Source organism: Rhincodon typus, chromosome 29 (genome assembly GCF_021869965.1).
Source record: "Rhincodon typus isolate 14 chromosome 29, sRhiTyp1.1, whole genome shotgun sequence".
Lineage (NCBI taxonomy): Eukaryota > Metazoa > Chordata > Chondrichthyes > Orectolobiformes > Rhincodontidae > Rhincodon > Rhincodon typus.
The window spans coordinates 11,609,288-11,632,091 of NC_063360.1; the positions used below are offsets into that span (position 1 = coordinate 11,609,288).

General features: G+C 43.0%; 1 protein-coding gene across 5 annotated transcripts in view; it reads left to right on the forward strand.

Moving 5' to 3' along the window:
* The window catches only part of LOC109919837 (tumor necrosis factor alpha-induced protein 8-like protein 1), a 59,435-nt gene extending 47,898 nt beyond the window's left edge, over window positions 1-11,537 (forward strand). For all 5 annotated transcript variants that reach the window (XM_048614277.1, XM_048614274.1, XM_020519864.2 and 2 more), the window contains exon 2: window positions 5,656-11,537. In XM_048614277.1, coding sequence (XP_048470234.1) covers window positions 5,661-6,221 — 561 coding nt within the window. In that variant the 5' untranslated portion in view covers window positions 5,656-5,660 and the 3' untranslated portion in view covers window positions 6,222-11,537. The remainder of the gene's footprint in view (window positions 1-5,655) is intronic.
* The last annotated feature ends 11,267 nt before the right edge of the window (window positions 11,538-22,804 follow it).

The following is a 22,804-nucleotide window of genomic DNA, read 5'->3' on the forward strand; positions in this document are numbered from 1 at the left end:
TCAAATACATACTTTCTCAAATACATACTTTCTCAAATACATACTTTATTGGTGTTAAAGTAGGAATTGACCACTTAGTCTTTATTCTGATTCATCAATTTATTAGCTATGACAGCACTCTAACCTCTTAATTCCAATTTCCTGTCTGTTCTCTTTACTTTCTGGGTGAGTATTTTTGTCCCTTACTTTAAATAGTGCGACTGATTTTGATCTGTATTTGCTAATCTTTTTATAGGAGGGCGAGGACAGGAATTATTCCCCATCTGCATTGCGCATTCCCTTTTGTTTAAAATTAACTTTTTGATCAAATTGCTCGTCGCATCCACACTCCTGGGAATATTTCCTCAGTGCCACATCATATCTCAATCCTAGCTGTTCCTGGATTCTCCAAGGCCAAGTATTTCTTCGCTAAAATGAACCAGATGACTGACTGCAGCATTCTGCATTATTTTGCATTCTTCCTAGAATCTTGTTAGCTAGCCCTAAGCTCGCTCTTTTACATCTGTAGGCTAACTTTCAGTCAATTACCAATAGAAACAGTTGGAATGCACAACAGGTCAGTCGTCGTATCTGGTTTTAAAAAAAGAGAAGTTATTGTTCCTGACTTTTATCGGGGCTTGAGAATAAGTAAACAAGTTCATACGTTTTGGGGAGAAAGGGAGGAGAGACCTAACACAAATGCCCCAATCTCTGAGAGGCAATTGATAGGTAAATGACTGCAATTGCTTTATATTTAATTTAAAAAGGTACAAAATGCTATGGATGCTGAAAAACTGAAATGAAGATGAAAAATGTGGAAAACTCGGTAGGTGAGAGAGAAAGCAACAGAACTAGCATTTCAGATTAATGATCTTGCAACAGATCTGCAAAGTGGAGCTTTTTAAAATTTTTGAGCTGTCTAACAAAAACTGTTAGATGATATAAATAGTCCTGATTGGAAAGACATTAAAAGGACAAATGAATGAGTACATAGCAAAGGAGAGGCCTACAAACAAAGACAATGAGGTGAGGATTTGGGGTTTATTTGGTGTCATTGTAAATGTAGGAGACCATGGAGAGAGTCAGGTTTGGAATTAATGTCGGACTGTTTTAGCAAACAGCAGGCAGAGACAAAATGGGCTCTTACGTTGCTGTGAATCTCTTCTTCTACGGAAATGAAAACGGGAAACATTGGCAAATGTACTGGGTGAGCTAAGCAATTGGACCCAGGGGTCAATGTATTAATATTATAATCCATATTGTTACGACCAGGCTCTGAGCAGATTTCCCTAATTCAGTAGGATTCCAAAATGGATACCCAAATCATAATGCTGCCGGGAGTTGAAGGATGAATTGGCTCCCCTTCTCCATTTGCTCATTCTCTTCAGTTGGTTGCAAAAGGTCAATTTACAAAGAATCCTCTCACGTTTCCCCCCAGAAAAAATGACTTTATATCTTAAAATGAGCCAATTTAACCAGACTTTCTTGAGTTAACAAAGAGTGAATTTATCAGTTACTAAATACATGAAGAAATAATAATGCAACATATATACACACAGGTTAGAACTAAGAAGTGAGACCAAAGAGAGAGCATTTCCTCAAAAGGGATCAGTCTAGGTCACTTGTGAAAGGTAGGTAGAATGTTGTGGTCATTGCAGTGGATGTTATTCATTGCATTGACGTTAGCAATTGAACAGTCGATTTCAACATTCTTTGCTTTGATCAGTTGGAATTCTTTTGCCTTGCTTCTTTTTGACAGTAGTTGGCTGGTAACACTGAGAGTGAGAGTGCCTTTTTCATCTAATTTCCTGCAGTGCAGCGGTATTTAATAGGTCTTCTCAAACTGTAGCATTTAGAGCACACTAGTCCACACACTAGGACGTCAGGCCAGTAACACACACTAACAGGGTTGAAGCTCACTTTTAAACCCATTTTTATATGTACCCCTGGAAAGGTAAGATATCTGTAGGAGGTGTCCTCTTGAGTAATCAGCCTTTTATTCTTTCTGTTTGAACTTGCCCTGACTCTGTACAGGTGTGACATTGCAGAATTCCTCTCCAGACTGCCACTGATTTTATATCCACGGTTAATTTTTGGCTGTCTCCTCTTTGCTAAGAAAGTACGTATTGCAATTAAAAGTTCAGTATGCCTATCGGTGATCTGCATTGAGAGTCATGATCATGATGATATAGACCCCTTTTACTCTTCCCCTGTTATGTCAGCTGCTGACAGGATCTGTACCACTCTGCACAGGAGATTCCAGGATGACTTTGGAGAGTTGGGAACCCTTCCATAATGTCTCTTGGGCTGGTGGGAGACCCACTGCTGTCTTTATTTCTCCTCCTAGAGAATGGATGTTAGATGAGGACAGTAGACTTGGTTGTGATGCCCTTTCTTACCTGCCCAGTGTCAAAATGACCTGCCAACATCCACTCTCTCAGTTCCTGAATGTCACCTTGACCAAAATTAGTGGACGGCAGTGAGTGCTGCAGAAGTTAAAGCAGCAAGAGTCATTGTCCAGGTGGGTAAAATAAATCGGTTTATGGTCCTGTGTATTCTGCCAAACTGTGCCCTGTGGCTTTGGGTTCAGGATTAGATTGCCAATCAGATATCCCCCAGTGGCACGTTTCAATTGTGATTAAGAAGAGCTTGGCAGACCATTCAGTGCAGCCTTCCCATTTGGGGTGCTCTCATTGACATGTAGGCAAATCCAGCTGTTGATTTACACCCGTTAGGAAGTTAAATGGCCAGATCATGTGATTTGATGGTGGTAGTGTTTGGTGAAAGATTGTTGCCAGGAAACTGGAAGAATACAATGTTGTCCTTTTGAATGATGCCATAGAAATCAGCATTAAAAAATACACAACCTTTAGATTATCCTGATGAAAGAAAAAGGACAAACTTGCACTTATTTAGCTTCCTTCACAATCTCAGAATATCTTATTTCACAAGCTGTGTGGTATAGTGACTGTCATAATGTAGGAACCGCAACCACCAGACTGCACACAGAAAGCTGCTATAAACAGAAGTGAAATAACTCATGACCCTGTAAGTTTCTTTTCTGGTGTTCGTTAAGGATAAATCTTGACCAGGTTACTGCATGGACTCTTTTTGTTTTGCCTGATCTTTATATTCACCTGAGGGTTAGGTGTATTCCCCAGCACTGCACAAGGGGCTAGATTTTGTGTTCAAGTCCAGAGTGGGATATAATCTCACAAACTTCTGCCAGCACTCAGGTCAGGGCAATGATAGCTTTGAATTGAAATGTTCATTTGTCTTCTCTCTGACCTTCTGTGTGCTTCTTATATTTTCTGCTGCTGTTCGATTTCTAACACGTGGAGGTTCTTCTCGATCTGAAAGAACATACTCACTATCTGTTGCAGTTGGTGTTACTGAACTGTGACCAGGAGCAGGATAGCAAGGCTTCCTGCAGTCAGGCTGATATTAAACAAATTGAGGTCACCTAGCATGACGCCAGGTCTTTCATGTGACCAGCTCAGTTTTCCCAGTGGATAATTGGGAGAGCTGGTATCTGGTTGGTTTTGCCACTAGTAGGCAGGCAGAAGCCATTGTCTATCATTCTGTGCACTGTTAAGGCTAGCTATCTGTGCCACATGATTATATTTGTAAATTCCATTGGTTCAGGTCTTGTGTTTAAACATTAGACTGTCCTGAATCAGTAATCCTTAATTGGAACAGCAATATGTACTGAATATACATACATCATAAATTCAACTGGATCTTTCCACGACAATACACTGGGTGGAATTTCTTCCGGTGTGCTCTGTGTTCTGCTTGTGATGATTGTAACATTCTTGAGCCTTGCCTTTGCTGGCTGACCTGTCAGGACAGGTCTGTTCATGTCATGGTGCATACTATTTGCCAATCACAAATCCTTATTTCTATGTAATAGCTAAGAGTGTTTCTTAACAATGCAGAGAAATAGCAAACCTTGTGCCTAGTGATCTGCCTGTTTGCTTCCCGTTGGGAGGAAGGGTAGTGGATATTTAGGAAGGGGGCCCTCCGAAATCTGCCAAATAATCTTTGGCAGGCACTGTGCGCCATCTGCGAAGCATGTACAAGGGCTGATGTAAACATCTTGGAAAAATTTTGGCTCTGAATCAGTCATTTCACAAGCAGGCGCTTGCAGAGCCTTTGAACAAGCCTGTTCTGTCTTCTGGTTCCCATCAGTTACAAATAGTCACACTTTACACTCAATGCTGAAGCTTCATTCAGTTTATATCTCGCAGCTCTCCATGTGAATGTTATTGATCGACTGATGCACTGTTAGTCAGCACATGACGGCAGTCCAATAAGGAAATATGTCACCTGGGGATAGATATTCACGAAACAATTAGTTCCTAGCCTAGTATGAATAATGGGACAACATTACAGCGCTTGTAACTGAGAAGTACTGTATTTCCACATGTGACTATTATTGGGATGTTCCAACATTGAACCTTCAGAATGTTCTAAGGAAGGGGAAGACCTGAAACATTAACTCTGATTTCTCTTCACAGACGCTGCTAGACCTGTTGAGCTTTTCTAGCAATTTCTGTTTTTGTTTTTGGCTCAATCCTGCTCAACCTTGGTTCAGTCGGTGACCATACCAACCTGGAATGGACAGAAAATCAAATTCTTGCAATATCAAAAAAAAGGCCAGGCATTTAAGCCTTGACCTGTCAATCTCAGTAAGACCAACAACTGAAAACAGTTGACCTCTATACACGCCAGGATTCTTTAGTGGTGGAATTGGGGGAAAAGGAATTGGCTGGGGGGCTATTGGACAAGGAAGAGATCAGCTGTGGCCTCCTTTTGTAGTTGGACAGTCTTCAAGCAATAACTGTGCAAGGTCACTCTTAGACACAAGCCACTTGAGTGAGGCTAGTAAAATGGCTGCATCCAAGATTGAACAAACACTTGCACTTTCAGAAGACAGAACATAATAAAATGATCAAGAAGGCGAATAAGTTTCTTGCTTTTACTGACCGAGGAATAGAATATAAGAGCTGGGAGGTTATGCCGGCACATTGTAAACTGCTAGTCAGGCCACAGCGTAACTGCACGCAGTTCTGGTCATCACTTTGCAGGAATTTGTACTTTTTACTAGACTAGAGGAGATTTACAAGAAAGTTACCTTGCCCAGAGAATTTTAGTTATGAAGAAAAAAATTGGACAGGAAGGGTGCTTTTCTTTATACCAGCAGAAGCTAAGAGGAGAGCTCAGTGATGTATATAAAAATGAAGGCTCCAGATAGGTGAGTAGGAAGATCCTATTGCCCTGGGTTGAAGGGGCAAAGATTTGGAGGTTTCTCAGGGATTTGATGAGGAAATCATTGTCACCCAAAGGATAGTGGGGATCTGAGACAGACACCCTTATAACATTTAAAAAGTACTTGAGTACGCAATTGAGGTGCCATAACCTACAATTCTACAGACCATGCACTGGGAAGTGGGATGTGGCTGGATGATTACTTGGCTAGCAAGGATGTAATGGGACAAATGGCGAGTTTCTGAGCTATAATTTTCTGTAATTCAAGAAAAAGTGGTGCAGGAGTGAGTGGGTGGTGGTGGTGGGTGGGTGGGAGGCAGCGGGGGGTGGTGGTAGTTGTACTTTGATTTAGGGCTTGGCTCTGATGACCTATCATGCAGAATTGTTTTTTGTTTCCTTCTCCAGAGACCATGGATGTCTTCAACACCAAAAACCTGGCCATGCAGGCACAGAAGAAACTCCTGGGCAAGATGGCATCCAAAAGCATGGTCAACATCTTCATCGACGACACAAGCAGTGAGGTCCTGGATGAACTTTACTACGCGACCAAAGAATACACAAGAAACAAAAAGGAAGCCCAGAAGGTCATCAAAAACCTCATAAAAGTGGTGGTTAAACTCGGGGTTCTCTATAGGAACAACCAGTTCAATGCAGACGAGCTGATGCTGGTGGACAAGTTTCGCAAGAAGGTCCACCAGTTGGCTATGACAGCCGTCAGCTTCCACCAAATTGACTTCACGTTCGATAGGCGCGTTCTTGCAAACATCCTGAACGACTGCAGGGAGTTGCTGCACCAGGCCATCAAACGGCACCTAACATCCAAGTCCCACGGGCGCATCGACCACATCTTTAACCACTTTGCAAACTGCGAATTCCTGGCCACACTGTACGGCCCCACAGAGCCTTACCGCGCGCACTTGCAGAAGCTTTGTGAAGGTGTCAACAAAATGCTCGAAGATGGCAACATTTGATTGAGGCATTTGCAAGAATGACTGAGTGGGTGCACTGTGAGGTGGAGGGCTTTTTTGAAAACAAAAATGCGCGGCATAAAAATGTTTGTTTTGATGAGGTTCCTTTTTTCATACTGATGGCAACGTTACCAAACCACAATTTGATGCTGAAGTGTCTTTCTACAGGGATCCACTTAATAATTAGGGCATTGAACCTTGGTCTACCCAATTCCTAAGCCTGATTGCACAGTAATACACAGTCCAGCTCTGCAAGAAACAGAGAGGTCTTCCTTAGATGGGTGCAGGCTAAAGCCAAGCCCTTTGCCCAAATAATTGGAATTAAGCATGGCCTTGTGAGGGAAATAGCTTTTGCATGCACTGGACATACACAGTTTCCAGACCAGCTGGTGGGTGAATGGCCCACAAGGGGCTCCACTCAGCTGTGCTGACCCAAACAGTTTTGTTTAAAATACTAGCCGTGTCCATCAATCACTATTTTTGACTAACCAGCTGGCCTTGGCCATGGAAGGAGTGAGATGAGAACCTGTCTTGCTCATCCTGGACTAGAGTGTGAGGAGGTGGGTGAGTGGGCATTCAGTCACAGTTCCAGATTGGCTATCCAATAAACCTGGCTAGAAACTGTGTGAAGGCTAGACTTGTGCTGCTCCTGCAGCCAAATAGCCTGGCCGCTTTCCGTACCTGGGCTCAGGTGCGTGCTTGAGATACACAGTGATTCCCTTCAGTAAGAGTTGGTGCCTTTGGAGGGAGGAAGGGATAAAAATCAGGGTGGACATGGCCAAGGGAGGATGCAAGCCAAGTCAGTCAAGCACATTTCAGCCACTGTGAACCACAAAAATGGTCTTACAATTACAGAACCTCAGCCTCGAGGATATAAAAAACCAACTCTGAGTAAGACTGTGGTTTTAGCCTGAAGCCATTAATTCAATCTAATGTTAAGTGCGCTTACTGTTGCTGTTCCAGATTTGTACAGTTGACTTTTTAACACCAGTGTCAGATGATTATATACCAACTATATTTGAGGTAGAATGATACCAGCTATGATGCACTGGGCTTTTCGTTAGGCTTTGAGACACAGTTCCTGGATCCATTTATGGGTGGTTGCCTGTCAACTTTCTCTATTTGGACCCAGTTTGAATTGTTAGTCCTTTTTTTTTGGGGGGGAGGATCCTGTATTGGTTTTCAAACCTGTTTTAATGTGAAATGGCTTCAGTGCTGTGGTTCTAGTCTATATTTCTATCTCTTTTCTGCTTTACTTATTTGTACTGTAAGTTCACAGATGAAAAATGGTCAATTTTCCTTCAACTCTCCTCTCTTATTCAGTTATTGATTGTCACTTCCCTAACAGTACTGTTGCTAAATCTAAGCCTAGTTTATGTTTGCTGAGCCACACGGTATTTGTAGAGTTATTCGATCACTTAAATAGCATTAGAAGTGCTTCACCTGCCTCGAAAGAGGGATAAATATCAACAAGTATCACCAGCAATGGCCCCTCTGAGAAAGTGAGTGTAGATGTTGACCAGGACAAGTTTGAGCTGGACATTGATGGCCATCGGATCTGATTATTGTGGCAACACTTGTTATCTGGGCACATAAAAAAGAGACCATTTTAGCACCAGGTTTGTAAAAAGCTACATCTGTTTTATTTTGTTTCAAAAATAATTCATTAAATTTGTAGATGTATTTTGCAGTACAATCCAAATGTGAGAATTCTCAATGAAATACTAGATTAAATATGGTATGCAGTAAATTGCAACTCCTCAAACAACTTACGGTGCAGGTTGCAATTCCATTGCATTAAACATTTTCTGGTTCACACAGCCCAAGGGCTTTTACACTGCTTCCAGCCTCTCCCTATACAATAGCAGTCAGGCTCTGTTTACACGGCTGCATCAAGGTTCAGTGCTTTTCTCAGCAGGGAGTCTGGGAACTGGGGCTGTGCTGGTCTGCAACACTCAGTCTTGAGCAGCTCCTGCCACTGGCAGTAATCCCAAAGCAAGTCTTTCACTGAATTGATGCCTTTGAGTAATAACTGATGTTTGTCTTGGTTTGCATCACTGGGAACAATGCTGCATTACAGAGCCTGCATTAGGATAAACAACGCCAAAAAAACATCTTTTTCCAATTGCTCTTTGGAAATGTGCAAACCAATAAGGAGGTGGGTAACAGTCTCCTCTTCAGCTGTCTCCTGGGCAACATGCTGTGTTCCTAACACTTCAGGTGTGCCTGAAGGATCTGAGAGGGAGGTCCCTCTCTCACTACCAGCTAAGACACTTTGTTGGCCATTTCAAGTGATGAGGCATTTTATCTGATGAGTGAAACTTGCCCAGTGAGCAATCAGAAAGTTAGGTTTTTCTGAAGCATTAAATATGCCAAATGCGGGTCGATTTGTGATCAAAGGTGTTTTCAGCACAATCTTTTCTAGAAATGCAATGTCTTAATTAAATGGGACATCCCATAGCAACGTGGCCAGAACCAGCCCTCACTACACTCGGCTCAGACAGGCGCATGCACAGTGGGGATCTATGCAGAGCTTGATGCAGCTGCAAACAAAGATGATCATTGGATTTATTTGGTGGTTTTGTATATATTGTGTCAGTGTGAATGTTTGACCTCTAGAACTAGTGGAAAACATGGTTCAGGTGATTGTCACAGCACAGGGTCAGAGTATGGGCTCGACCAGTATTACATACAAAAGCACCAAGAGCAGCTGAAGAGTATCTTTTTACTTGCAGGGAGACTGGAGCATCGCTCTGTCATTCCTAGGGTCTGTTTCATTTGAGCTATAAACTCCTGGCTCTTGAGCCATTCCTAGTCCCTCTGATTCATATCCCCAGCCTCTTCAGATATTCTGTGCTGATGGTGAATGTAACAAAAGGTGCTGTCAGCTCACTTGCAGATTACTGTGCTCTGATCTGGATGAGCTGACAGTGGATTTGTGTAGGAGACAATAACATGGTCCATGTACAGGGAGATCCTGACCTGAACCATTCTGCCTGTGATCATCATTTCTCTCTTCTGTTACCCTCATGCACTTGTATAGTACAATCTGCCTGTAAAGCACGTAAGACACCACTTGTACTGAGGTACGATGAAAATAGTAAATCAAATCCTTCCCTGTACGTACATGATTGTATCATGAGGCTGTTAGTGACCTTCCCATGGGCACAGTACTGGTCTGATCACAGTAAGAGTTTACTGGACTTGTGATGACCTCACAGAGTTTTGTAGTTGATATTAAGCCTGAATACAGATCCCACCAATTTCTGATTTCCTTACTCCCTGCCTTCTGTTTATAAATGAGTGTGATGATACTAATTTTCATGGATTGTGAAATGATGCCAGCCAGGAGTGTACTTCTGCAGATTCCCATAGCTCTGGGCCAATCTTCTCCCACAGAGCTGTTGGCTTAGTGTGAGTTTAACATGTGATACAGAGCCGCCCTGTCGCTAGGGTCTAACAAAGCTTCGAGGTGGAGGATAGGAAGGATTGGGAGGCCATGCTATCAATGGGCTTCACATGGTACAGCTAGATGTAAAAGGAATTGTTGACCCTTGGTATGTGACGAAGCAAGGTCATCACAGAGCCATTGTCTTCATTCGGACTGCTGATCACTGAGCTACCAGTTACAGCTCTGTGCTTTAGCTGGTGAGTTCACGCATTTAGCTGTTTCCTACTTCCCAACTATCCCCTCCCAGTCATGGGAGGTCAAAGTCACTCTCTCCAGTCTCCATCTGGTAACGATGAAATGTTGAGCAGATTGGGATTACAAATCATTGCCACTGAGGAAGCAGAGCCAGTTTGAGAGCTATCATCTGTGATTGTATTGGAAGATGTGGGCTGGTGAACTTTACCCACTCATTTACAACTAGTCATCACCCAAGGAATCACACTCTAGTCTACCTGCAGAAACTTTGTATATTACTGATGTACTGCTCCTTTTCCTGGTGATAGAGGGAGTTATCCAACTGGAAGAATGTTTCCCTTTGGAATTAGTTAATTTGCCTGTCTACATTCCTTGTTTGTCCTGCTGTCAAGAGCTGGAATGTTACACAAGGGAGTAATGTAACTAACCCCTGCATTCCTCTACAGCCAGCTCCTGATTTCGATTAACCAAATATGGATTGCTTGTCTCCACAGGGAAGGGGGAAATCCAATACAAGCCTAATTGTGTTGTTAAATACAGGTACACTCGAAACTGGCAGACTCGATGCCAAAGCTGTGCTGGATTTTGGGCAGGGGGTGAGTTTGAGCTAATTCTTGTTCGTTGGGGTTGAGGAGAATGGAAATAGGTTCAAGCAGCAAAGCAAACAAGTCCAGGATGCAGACAGAGTTCAGCAAATTGTCCAAGGAAAGTTCATTCTAATTGAATTTTTTTTTAGAACAAAATTATATGGGGCACATTTTAAGTGCCCACTTTACGGACAACTCGAGTTTATGGTCTGTTGATTTTGGGAAAATGTACCTGTATTAGTGACAGGGTCTCCTTCCCCAACCCCGTCCCCCCTCTCTTTCTCTTTCTCTCAATGGTCTTATGGAAGCTGCATTAACCCTGCCTTTGGTTAGCACTGTTGCAAAAGAACACAAAAAGGCCAAAAAGCATTAGCCCATATAACCAATGCTGAATGGAGTGTGGATAGAGGCCACTGGATTCACAGAGCAGCCAGTCTGTCAGAAACAACTGGCCCCATCGATGATGGCACCATGTTGGTCGTAGCGATATTTCAGGACAGTCTGAACCACTAAGGATTTTCAGTCATTGCAAACACAGAACATTTCATTTTCCATATTGGTGTGGGCATCACCAGCGAGGTCAGCATTTGTTGCCCATGCCTAATTGCCCTTGAGCTGAGGCGCTTGCTGGGCCAGTTCAGGATCAACCACAAGTGTTGTGAATGCGGACTCACATAGGCCCGGATTGCCTTCCCTTAAGGGCATTAGTGAGCAAATGGGTTAGTACAACAATTAGTAACAATAACCATGAAACTAACAACATATTCTGAATTTATTAATGGATTTTTAAATTTCCACCAGTGGCTGTGGTGGGAGTTGAGCCCGAGTCCCCAGTCTGGGCCTTGGGGTTACTCGTCCAGTGACATTACCACTACACCACCATCTATTCATTATGTAACAAATGTATATTTTACTAGCATACATTTGTTTTTCAAATACTGAGAAACATTTCCTTGGTAAGAAAAGAGAAAAATATACATTTTACCGCGTGCTGAGTTTAAAAAATTGTGAGGTTGATTTAGAGAGAGTCACATAGTGACATTACATCTGTGCTTTTAAAAAAAAAATAAAAATCTGGTGAACACAGAGATTTGAGCTGGTGGTGTTTCTGGATTCTGCAGATAGTAAGTGAACTATTTACTCTGTGCCCATAAAAACTGCAAGTAGCACTTATCTTTCCAAACTTTATCAGTCGGTGGGGGGATGAGAATATCTCGCATTTTGGTAGCAGGTCTATCAGAGTCTGGGTAAAGTTGCTAACTCTAACCCTATTCCTGTGACCTCCTCTTTCCATCTATGCCACCCTGTTAGACAAACTTTCTATTGACTATCTCCCAGTATTTTTATGACTAATAAATAAGCGTTCAAAGAAATTTGCAACAACAAAAGCCATGTCTTTAATGCTGCAAGAATTTTTCAGTGGCTAGGAGATTAATCTTTCATTCCTGTTGACTCTGGAATAATCCTGGAGGGTTGACAACCCTATCCCTAGTGGAAGCAGTTTAAGGTGATGTGTTAAGAGTTGTAAGAAAAGTCCAAAGTGTTAAACCATGCTTGTTTTGCAGCTAAACGAAATGAAAACAGAGAGGGAATGAGCTATTGCTCCCTGAACATTCACTTGCTTCCTGAGCCCAGCGCTTGGAAATGCAGCCCACATCAAAACTGCTACACTTTGCGGAGTGGTTCAAATGCTTTATTTTTCTCATCTGATCTTTGTTTTCTGTCAAGACGGCCATGCCAAGGTAAGCGTTGGACTATTATTATTATGGGTCTTTAAAGAAGGAGACCCACAAATAATCTGGGCTGCTTCCAAATTGGGACCTCTTATCCTCATCATGTCACCTCCTCAAGTTACAATGATTTACCTTGTTGCCTTTCTCAGGGCTGCATCAGGATGACTATTTGAGGCTTACTACTTGCAAGATGAATATAAATCAAACTGAAAATGACATGGGGCTCCTTCAAGGTGTGAGAAATGTTCTAATTATGTTGTGCTCACATTCACCTTGGAAATGTTCAAGAAATTTAAATTCCAAACAGAAAGCATTCACTCAGGGTGTCTCTGAGTATCTCGCAGGCTGGAATTAGGGAAATGCTGATCCTTTCGGAAGTGACCGAGCCTTGTTAACACGATAATTGTCCTGGTGTGTCTGTTATTACACGCACTGCTCAGTCAGGAACTGAACCAGCATCTACTGTAGGTTCAATCCTCAGCCTGTGCAAAATCAGTTGGTGTCTGGGATTCTGCAGTTGGTTTCCAGCTCTGATTCTTCACTAACAACCAGGTCAATGGTTGTCAGGAACAGGTAGGAATGTGGAGATGAAGTCATAATAATGATCTTGTTGAATGGCGGAGCTGGTTTGAGGGACCAAATACCCTGTTCTTTTATGTGGGTATATGTGTCCCAGGCTAGGACTGGAAAACAGGAATCCTCTTGAGTTCCTCTAGCTGGAAAATCTGCAACTTAAAAAAAATTGGGATTTCAATCATTTGCATTCCTTCCCATTGCTGTGTTGCCTCCCAACACTCTCAGCTCAGACTGTCATGTGAAAAATACTTGTGTGGGTGGGTGAGACACCAGCAGGCACAAGTACATGTCCATCTCAAAAAAAAAAGGAAGGAACTTCAGAAGAGTTTAGGGAGAGAGCAACTACATTCAGGTTAAAGAGAAATGACCCTGACAGCTGTAAAGAGAGAGTATGGAATCATTCTGTCCATATTAAAGTCAAAAGAAACTGATATATGGAAGTGGATGCAGAGACACTTGTGAGCTTGTCTGTGCGGACTGTGCCAGTCTATATTGGGAAATGTACCACTACAAATAGAGACGTGACTGTTGGCTGACCTACTCTAATATAAACTGTGGGAAACAGACTGTAAATTCCACATCCATTTTAGCCACTTCTCCATCGAAGTTCTTTTCTGAAAAGTGCCTTTTAAATATCTCTTTAAACTGTTTAATTAGAAACAGGAATAAGACATCTGTTTGGGCTTATTCCACCAGTCAATTGGATTATGCTTATCTGTGCCTCAATTCCATTTATTAGCATTAACTTCAAATTTATTGGTGCTGTTCCCTAACAGAAATCTATCTGAGTCTGAAACTCTAATTGCCTCATTTCACACAGCCTTTGAGGAAGAAAATTCCAGATTTTCCACTGTCTTTTGTTAGAAAAAATGCTTCCCGATTTCCCTCAAGACTGTACCCCTTCGTTCTTGATCTTCCCCTCCACCCCCCCGCCTCCCACATAGGAAAGGGTTCCCCAGGTAGTTTTGCTCAGGCCCTCAGGAAACAACATTTAACAGGTCAAATTAAGACGTTCAGTGAAAACGATCAAACGTTCAGCTAGGTAACACAGAAAAACCAAGAGACATTTTCATTTTGTTCATTCAGACAGGGTTATAAGTTGCTTTCTTATTTCAGACTTCCCAGAGATAGGCATCCAGGAGACGTATCGGCCAGTTTAGATAGACAGTCTCTCTCTACTCTGTCCAATACACACATCTGAAATAACTCCATGAAGGCCAGAATCTTGCAACCAAGTCACACTTTATTTCCATGGGCACAGTACATGACACTGGCCCAGCTAGCACAGAGCTGGCTCCTAAAATGAACAACATCTGACATTCCTGTTTATATCTGTCAGCCAGGACTCCCTGATTGGTGCTGTTAACCTGGTCCAGCCAGGGAACTCATATTCTATGACAGCTTCCTGGCAGACCTCATTCCAATCACTACACCATTACTCCTCGGTTTTCCAGCCCAACCATAATGCTTCCAGTTGATTTACCAAGTTAAAGGTCATTTCGGGCAAATGCCATCCAGGAATTCACTCGAATGTACAGTTGACTTTGCATAATGCTCATGCAGGCAACTGCACCCCTTCAGTCTTTGAACTCATGATCTTCAAATGAGAAGCAAATGCTTCACTTGGTATTTAACCCAGAGCCCACTGTTTTAATTATGAAGTATCTCCCAGGAGCTTGTCCCACTGGCTGATATTTGATAGATGAGAATAAGCTAAAACTCTGCTGTGACCAATCTGAAGAGCCCAAGACTTTGGAATCCAAACTATCTTGGCCACCATCCAGGCACTTACTGAGGAGCGGTTCAGAGGATTGCTCACCTACTGAACTGAAAATTGAAATACTTGCATGTTAAAAATACTCCAAGTAAATTAAATTCAACCGTTTCTCATTAACGTTACACACTCATTACAATGTCCTGAAGGGGTTTAAAGCAGCAGTATGGATTTCTCAGGCCTGTTCAGTTTTCATGTTGCGACATCTGATGGGTCAGTTGGTGAGTACCCTGAGCACATAGAGAAGGAAGCTCTCGAATAAACACACCAGTCTTCATAATGATGCTACCACAGCTGAAAAGCTCTCTCTCTCTCTCTCTCTCGTGCACACACACTCACACACACATTGTCTAGTCTGACATGTATAAAATTAGCTTTCAGGCAGTTACGCCTCTGGAACTGAATCGTTGTTCTTTTGTATGTTGAAGGTAAATTTGCCAACAAACTACTACCCTTGATAGTTATAATCTATAAAATCAATTTCAACATTGAGCCTATACCAAGTTCAACATCTGACATGCATTCTTTAATCATATCCATGTTTTGTCTTTCAAATAGTGTTAATCAAACTGTTCAGATGTGTAAGGACACGCTTGCGAAAGAGATGGGACCTGAATCCAGGCCTTTTGGGCCAGGGGAAGGGATACTACCACTTCACCACAAGAACTCTGTCTGACATGTCCATTAATTGCTAAAATGGTCCCTTTTTTCCAACTTTTTTTCTGAACAGGTCGATTAGAATTCAGGCCTTCCAGTCCAGGGGTGGGTCACTACCACTGCACCACAAGAGGACTCTTTGGGTCCACTTTATTTTTCTTCTGGTCCACGGGTAGCGATACTGCCACTGCACCACAAGAACCCTGTCTAATCATGTCCATAGATTGTCAAGTTGGTCCTTCTTTTTAACAGGGTTTGGAACACTACCACTGCACCACAAGAGGGCCCAAAATGAACTGATTGTGTTTTTATTTCTCACCACCATTGCACCCAGAAGGAAAATGGTCCTTATTGCACATAAGACCCAATTTGATCTCAGATTGGTTCCCAACGAAGTAATCAAACTTTCCTTCCAAAATGCATCACTGCCCTCAATCCTCCTACCCTGTGCTACCCACTCTTCCTTCCCCCTTGGTCTCTATGCATTCCCTCCTGCTCTAACGCAGTATTTTTAAAGTTTAGCATCGTAAGATTGCTTAAGAAACATTGCTTCATGATCATAAGTTAGTTTCACCTTGGCACAGTGACTTAGGGCTGAATCTTACCTTGTTTTGGCTAAATCTGAGTTGTGTCAAGAATTTTGGAGGGATTTCCATTGTGAGGCCTAGTGAGTTTTCTCGCTGTACCTTACTAAACTTGTTACATTAGCTACATATCCTGCCATCATGGCACCATTACACACGATTCTGGCTCCATCTTACCATGTACCATGCCCTGAACAACCAGCCACTCAGCAGATAATAGCTGAAAGACCAGCACCTTTTGCACCCATGCAAAGTAAGGGAGGAAATTACGAGACCCCTCGCAGAAATATCTGCATCATCTATAACTACAGGTGACGTGCCTGATGACTGAAGGGTGGCTAATGTTGTACTTTGATTTAAGAAAGGTTGTAAGGAGAAACTGGGGAACTATAGACCTGTGAGTCCGACTTCGATTGTGGGTAAATTGTTGGAGGAGATTATAAAAGATAGGATTTATGGACATTTCGAGAGGCAAAAATTGATTCGGGATAGTCAGCATGGTTTTGTGTAAGGAAAATCATGTCTCACAAAGATGATTGAGTTTTTTGAGGAAGTTATCAAGAAGGTTGATGATGGCAGAGCAGTAGATGTTGTTTATTTGGGTTTTAGTAAAGCCTTTGACAAGGTTCCATACGGTAGACTAATTAGTAAAGTGGGATTCAGGGTGAGCTTGCCTATTGGATGCATAATTGTCTTAATGGCAGGAGAACAGAGAGTAATGGTGGAGCGTTGCTTTTCAGACTGGAGACCTGAGACCAGCGGTGTTCCATTGGGATTGGTACTGGGTCTTCTTTTGTTTGTCATTTATATAAATGATTTGCATGAGAATATAAAAGGCATGGTTAGTAAGTTTGTGGATGACACCAAAATTGGTAGCATTGTAGACAGTGAAGAAGGCTTTCTAAGATTACAAAAGGATCTTGATCAATTGGGTCAATGGGCTGAAAAATGGCAGATGGAGTTCAATATGGATAAATGCAAGGTATTGCAATTTGGTACAAGAAACGAGGGTAAGACTTACATAATTAATGGTAGGGCCTTGGGCAGTGTTGTAGAACAGAGGGACTTAGGTACGTTGTTCTTTAAAGTTTGTGTCACGTATAGACACGGTGGTTAAAAAGGCGTTTGGTACGCTTGCCTTCATTGCTCAGTCCTTTGAGTACAGGAGTTAGGACATTGTGTTAAGGTTGTACAGGAGATTGTACAATCTCTTCTGGAATACTGTGTCCGTTTCTGGCACCCAGTTATAGGAAGGATATTATCAAGCTAGAGAGGGTTCAGAAGAGATTTACCAGGATGTTGCTGGGTATGGAAGCTTTGAATTATAAGGAAAAGCTGGATAGGCTGGGACTTTTTTCATTGGAGCATAGGAGGTTGAGAGGTGACCTGATAGAAGTTTATAAAATAATGAGAGGTATAGATAAGAGTTGATGGTAGTTGTCTTTTGCCTAAGATGGAGAATTTCAACACAAGGGGGCACATATTTAAAGTGAGGGGAGAGAGATTTTAAAAAGTCATAAGAGGCAAATTTTTTGACACAAAGGGTGGTTCGCGTGTGGACTGAACTTCCTGAGGAAGTGGTGGATACAGGTACAATTACAATGTTTAAAAGACATTTGGATGGATGTATGAAAAGGAAAGGTTGGGAGGGATATGGGCCAGGACAAGGCAGGTGGAACTAGTTCAGTTTGAGATTATGTTTGGCATGGACTGGTTGGACCAAAGACTCTGTTTCCATGCTGTATTACTCTATGACTCTATCTTTGACAGGGCACTACTGCACCCAAACAGTTTTGGTAATCCAGCTTTACCTCTCACCAGCTATGTGATCACAAAGGCACACTGCCCATGGCACATAGCTGGCATTACCTTACATGTCCAACCCCCCCATGATTTCATCCCTATTGCTATTAAACCAATAAGCCATGCACATTACCTGTCCTCAGCTAAATCCTGCCTGAAGATCCTCTAACTTGCCACTACCCTGTCCCCAGTGCTCATTGTCAAACCACAGTTTATCATCGTCTAGTAGAATGTCACATACAGGCAAGCAGTGGGACAGATCTAAATGTAAGTTTTTACTCACAGAAAACAAAACACGAACAAAACCAAGAGAGGCTGAAGTTTGTCCTCACAATGGAGCCAGATTTGAGCATCATGCCCAATGACTATTTCACAGGCACTGCTGGTCAGCAACACCCAGCTCTCATCTATGAAGCAATCTAATGTTTCAGAAGTAAAATACAGTGCATTATAGACCAAGGGGGGAAGGAAGCTGAGGGACAGGGTAGGAGAAATGAGGGAGGAAATGTATGTTGAAAGGAATGTTTGATTACTTCATTAGTAACTATTTTGAAATTTGAAAATAAATTGGTCTCCAGTTCAATAAGGACTAATTTGGGAATCCATATTTAATAAGGTTCTGCCTGATTTGTAGCCGAGATCTGTCATGGACAATTGCAGTTTTCTCTTATCCAATAATCTCCCCTTCTTCCTTGAGAAACCAGTCCCAATCTCCTCCAGCACATGACCTCAGTGCCTGCTCCAATTGTGCAGAGCAGAGCTCACCTCGATGATACAACACACTGTGCCTAGACTGTACTGGTCCAAGCAGCATCTTCAGCAACCCCATCATCTGCTCCACCCCATCGTCTGCTCCACCTCGGACTCTGGTCCAGGCACTAAGCCTAAGCTCTATATCCATCAGGGGGTTGTGTAATGGTGCCATGGCCGTGACTGAAGTGGGTAGTCTTTTCCCCCAGTAACCAGCCTGGACCCTCAAACATAGTGGGTACATAGGAGTGCCCCAGGACCGAGGTGTTATGGCAGCTGCCAGGGCAGTGGGCACACACCTTGAGGAAGTGGTAGCAGAGATCACAGATCACCTGAACATAAATCAAATGGAGCCCCTTCCTGTTGATAAACTCCACAGTGTTGTGATATGTTCCTCTCGGTGTCACGTGTGCTCTCAATGGCACCATTCAGCTGGGGAAACCCTACGCTATTCCCGAATCCTACTGCCCGGTCTGCAGCACTGACTTTGTCCTGAGTAGGAGTAAAATGAACCGGGGTGGCCCTACACAGATGGCATCAGTCACTGTCCTGATAGGTTTGTGGGAACATGACCGAGTGATCCCACACAGGTTACCCATCACTCCCTGGAAGGAGACAGTCACTTAGAGATTAGCAAAACAGTGACCATCACAGTCATTGGGAGAGGACTGCCTCTCACTCCTGCAGCCTGCAGATCCCACTCCAGCGTCTGTCACACACACAGCTTGTGTAGGTCTCGCATCTCATGCAGGCTTAAGGAACACAGTCAGGGCCAGAGATTCTGGACCTCCTACACAATACCAGGCGCCCTGTGCCAGTGACTTCTCCCTCAGCTAGGTGCTCATCACCCTTGGGGACAACCTGCTTCAGCTGCTGGGCTTTCCATCAGGCCTGCTCCCAGTGCATCCACCTGATCCCAGGAAGGCAGCGTCAGCCACCAGCATCCCACCAGCTGCTTAGTGCCGGACTCTCAGTGGAGACAGAAAGAGTGACCGAGCTTCTCTGATCTCTGAGCAGTAATCAGTGACATTCCCTATAGATGAGGATTGGCCACAGCTCTCCACAAAGGCAGACATGCTACTCCCTAATAAAGAGGGACCTGACTGCCTCACCCATCCACCCACCCTCCACTCAGTAAGTGCAGTAATGCTTGAAGGTATTGCAGTGGCTGAGTGACCACTACGTGTCAGTAAGAAGGGAGTGTCTACAGCCTCCATGTCCTCAATTACCTCATATTATCCCGACAGCCCATTTCAACCCATGAGGAGTCCCATCACATTGAACCTCCCCTCCAACTTCTCCCTGCTCTGTGAATGCCAATGTTACACATTGATGATGTCCAATTCTCCTCTTCTCTATTTCCCCTGTGGAGAACACGGTGGTGGTTAGTGCCAAATGCCAAGGATACCATACTACCCGATACTGCTCCAACACGCTCCCCCCGTCATTGACCTCATTCCCACCTCCACAGATACCTCTGCTTCCAACCCCACCCTGACTTCCCCACTCCCTCTGACACTGATACCGTTGCTGGCCCTAGACACCACCCTTTTCGTCCTCCTGACGGTTTGCCAGACAAAGCCCCAGGACTGTATGTACATCAGACCTCAGACAGGCTCTGACGAGTTGTATCTAGACGTGACTGGCCAGACCCCTGACATCTGTCTTTACAGCTCTGAGACTGATGGTTCTTAATTCCTCTGACTGGTGGTGCTGACCTGAAAAGACTAACCACTGTACCCTCCCCAGAGAGTTCCCAGGAATGTGAGCTCCCCAAGTGGGATGACTGACTTTGAAGAAGCCCCTTGACTGTGTGTGGGCTTTGGTGGTGACTCACAATATCGGTGCCCTCTGACTGACTACGGCCCGACCTTGACTGGGCTGATGACTAACCCCCACCAGTTTCCAACAAGACCATTCAGTTGAAAGGAAGATACAGTATGTTTGCTATGTAGGCAGCTGACACGGGCGGTAGGTCTTGGGTTGGTATCTTCGAGTGCTGTTCACCAGGATGTCTGCACCCTGTAATCCCTGGACAGATCCTACATATCAGCATGATAAACACTAAACAGCAGGCCATAGCAGCTCTACAATGCAGCACTGACCCTCCGAAGAGCATCATACCCAGATCCACCCCCGCCCTATCCCTGTAACCCCGCATTTCCTGTGGCTAATCCACCTAACCTCCATGCCCCAGACACCATAGGGAAATTTAGCATAGCCAATCCACCTAACCTGCACATCTTTGGACTGTGGGAGGAAACCAGAGCACCCAATGGAAACCGAAGCAGACACGGGGAGAATGTGTAAACTCCACACAGCCCAAGGCTGGAATCAAACCCAAGTGTTGTGAGGCAGCAGTACTAACCACCAAGCTATCATGCCATCCTTTGATACAGCTGTTTGGGAGCCTTTTGCCTGGATAATCTTCTGTTTTATCGTTAAAACAAAATTTTCCACATTGCATGCTTTTGTCTCAGAGATGAACAAACTATCATCTATTAAGCCAGATTTTAGTCTGGGAAAGGAATAATAGACAGTAATAACATCAGCTGGAATCATAACAGCTCGCAGTGAATCTTGGCACTTGGGCAGCACTTGGGGGAGTGGAATTGAAGGTTAGCTTTGATCATATTGCATGATGGAGAAGGTACCCGGGGCTGTATGGCTTACCCCTGCTCCAAAATATTTCTTTTGTCCTCGTAACAGAATGATTGCATTGAGCTCCCCCCTGTGGCATGGCTGATAAGTACATGGGCCAGTCTGCTAGTTTAATCTGTGGCACTTGCTGACCTGACACGTAAATAGTTTCTCTCTGATATTTATTCTGACTGAAATCATTGTGCTGAATTAGTGAACTAGTAGTCTAGTGCTTTACTTCTCTGTGTATTTCTCAGCTTTCATAAGCCATTCTTTCCACACTTCCGCTGTACAAAAGTTGTAGCATTTGTAGAATTTTTTAATACATTTTTGCATCTTTATTCTTATTTGTGTGTTCTGTCTTATTTTTGTAACAGTAATTTGTAAGTCTCAGTCCAAGTGATCCTGTCATGACCCAAGTGCGAAGAGTATGCAGGAGATCAAATCTCACTCTTCATGAGTCACCAGAAGTGTACCACTTTAATCACAATCAGGCTTAATGCCTGACTGAAACCACAGTCAAAGATCAATGAAACTCGCACCAGGTTCATCAATAAACAAGAAAACAGAAACTTATCTGTTAAAGTAAACTTATCTTCTAACATGCTATTATTAACTATTCCATTTAAATCTAAACATGCACTCAAATAGAAACAAACACACACACACACACACAAACAAATGCACACATCCACACACATGCAGAAACAAATGCACACTTATACACAAATGCAGAAACAAATGCACACATACACACAGAAACAAACACACACACACACACACATGCAGAAACAAACACACACATGCAGAAACAAACACACACACATTCACTCATACATTGAGGACAGACAGACACCTGAGACAATCAGGATTATTGTGAGCATAACATATAGACAAAAAAGCACAAAGTCTGTGCATTAGAATCCAAACCAAAAAGGGGAATAAGGTAACTTTCTCACAAATTTATTTTTGGTTTTTGACAATGATATCACCTTGCAGTTGACTGCAATGATGCTCAAGTTGAGGGCTGGTCAGTTGGACTTAGGCCTTGGCGTGAATTCAAAGTTTTCTTTCTTTTTGCACAGTCTTGGAATATCATTTATTTTTGAATTAGAGAGAGAGAAGGAGCCAGCTTGTTTACAGGATTTTTGAGGGTCTGTTTATCAACTGCTTCTCAATTCTGTAACAAACTGTACTTAAACCAAACGAAACCAAACCCTGTTGTTGGGCAGAAACTTTACTTTTTAAGACACCTCATGCGAGTGTGTCCCAAAAACATCGAAATCCAGCTTCCTACAAAGTTTATGCCCTTGTGTGACCCTTAAGTGACTACTTTTCCCTTAAGCTGTGACAAAAACAAGTGGTAACACAACTTTCCATTTTTGGGTTTATGTTTCTAAATAAAACGTGTTGTTTATGGATCAGTTGAGTTTTGAAGGTTTTAACAGTTTCCCCTCAACTATTCAAAGCTGGTATTTAAATAAAGGAACAACTCAGTTTCAGAAGGATGTTATCGTAGAATCACAGAATCCCTACAGTGTGGAAACAGGCCCTTCGGCCCAACCAGTCCATACCGATATGACTGTTCCCACACAGAATGTGTGTGGAAGACTTTAAAATGTAATTCTTTTGACTACCACTAGCCTTTTCCAAACCCCACATAAGAACATAAGAAAATTGATTTGTTTTAATAATTTTCTCTCCTCTTCCCATGTGGGTACTGATTCTCACTACGTATCAGATCCTGTAAGTATTGAGTCTCACTGGAGTACAATTCTCCAAGCAACAGCACTCACCAGGGTACAGTTCCCTAAGCATTGACACTCACCAGGGTAC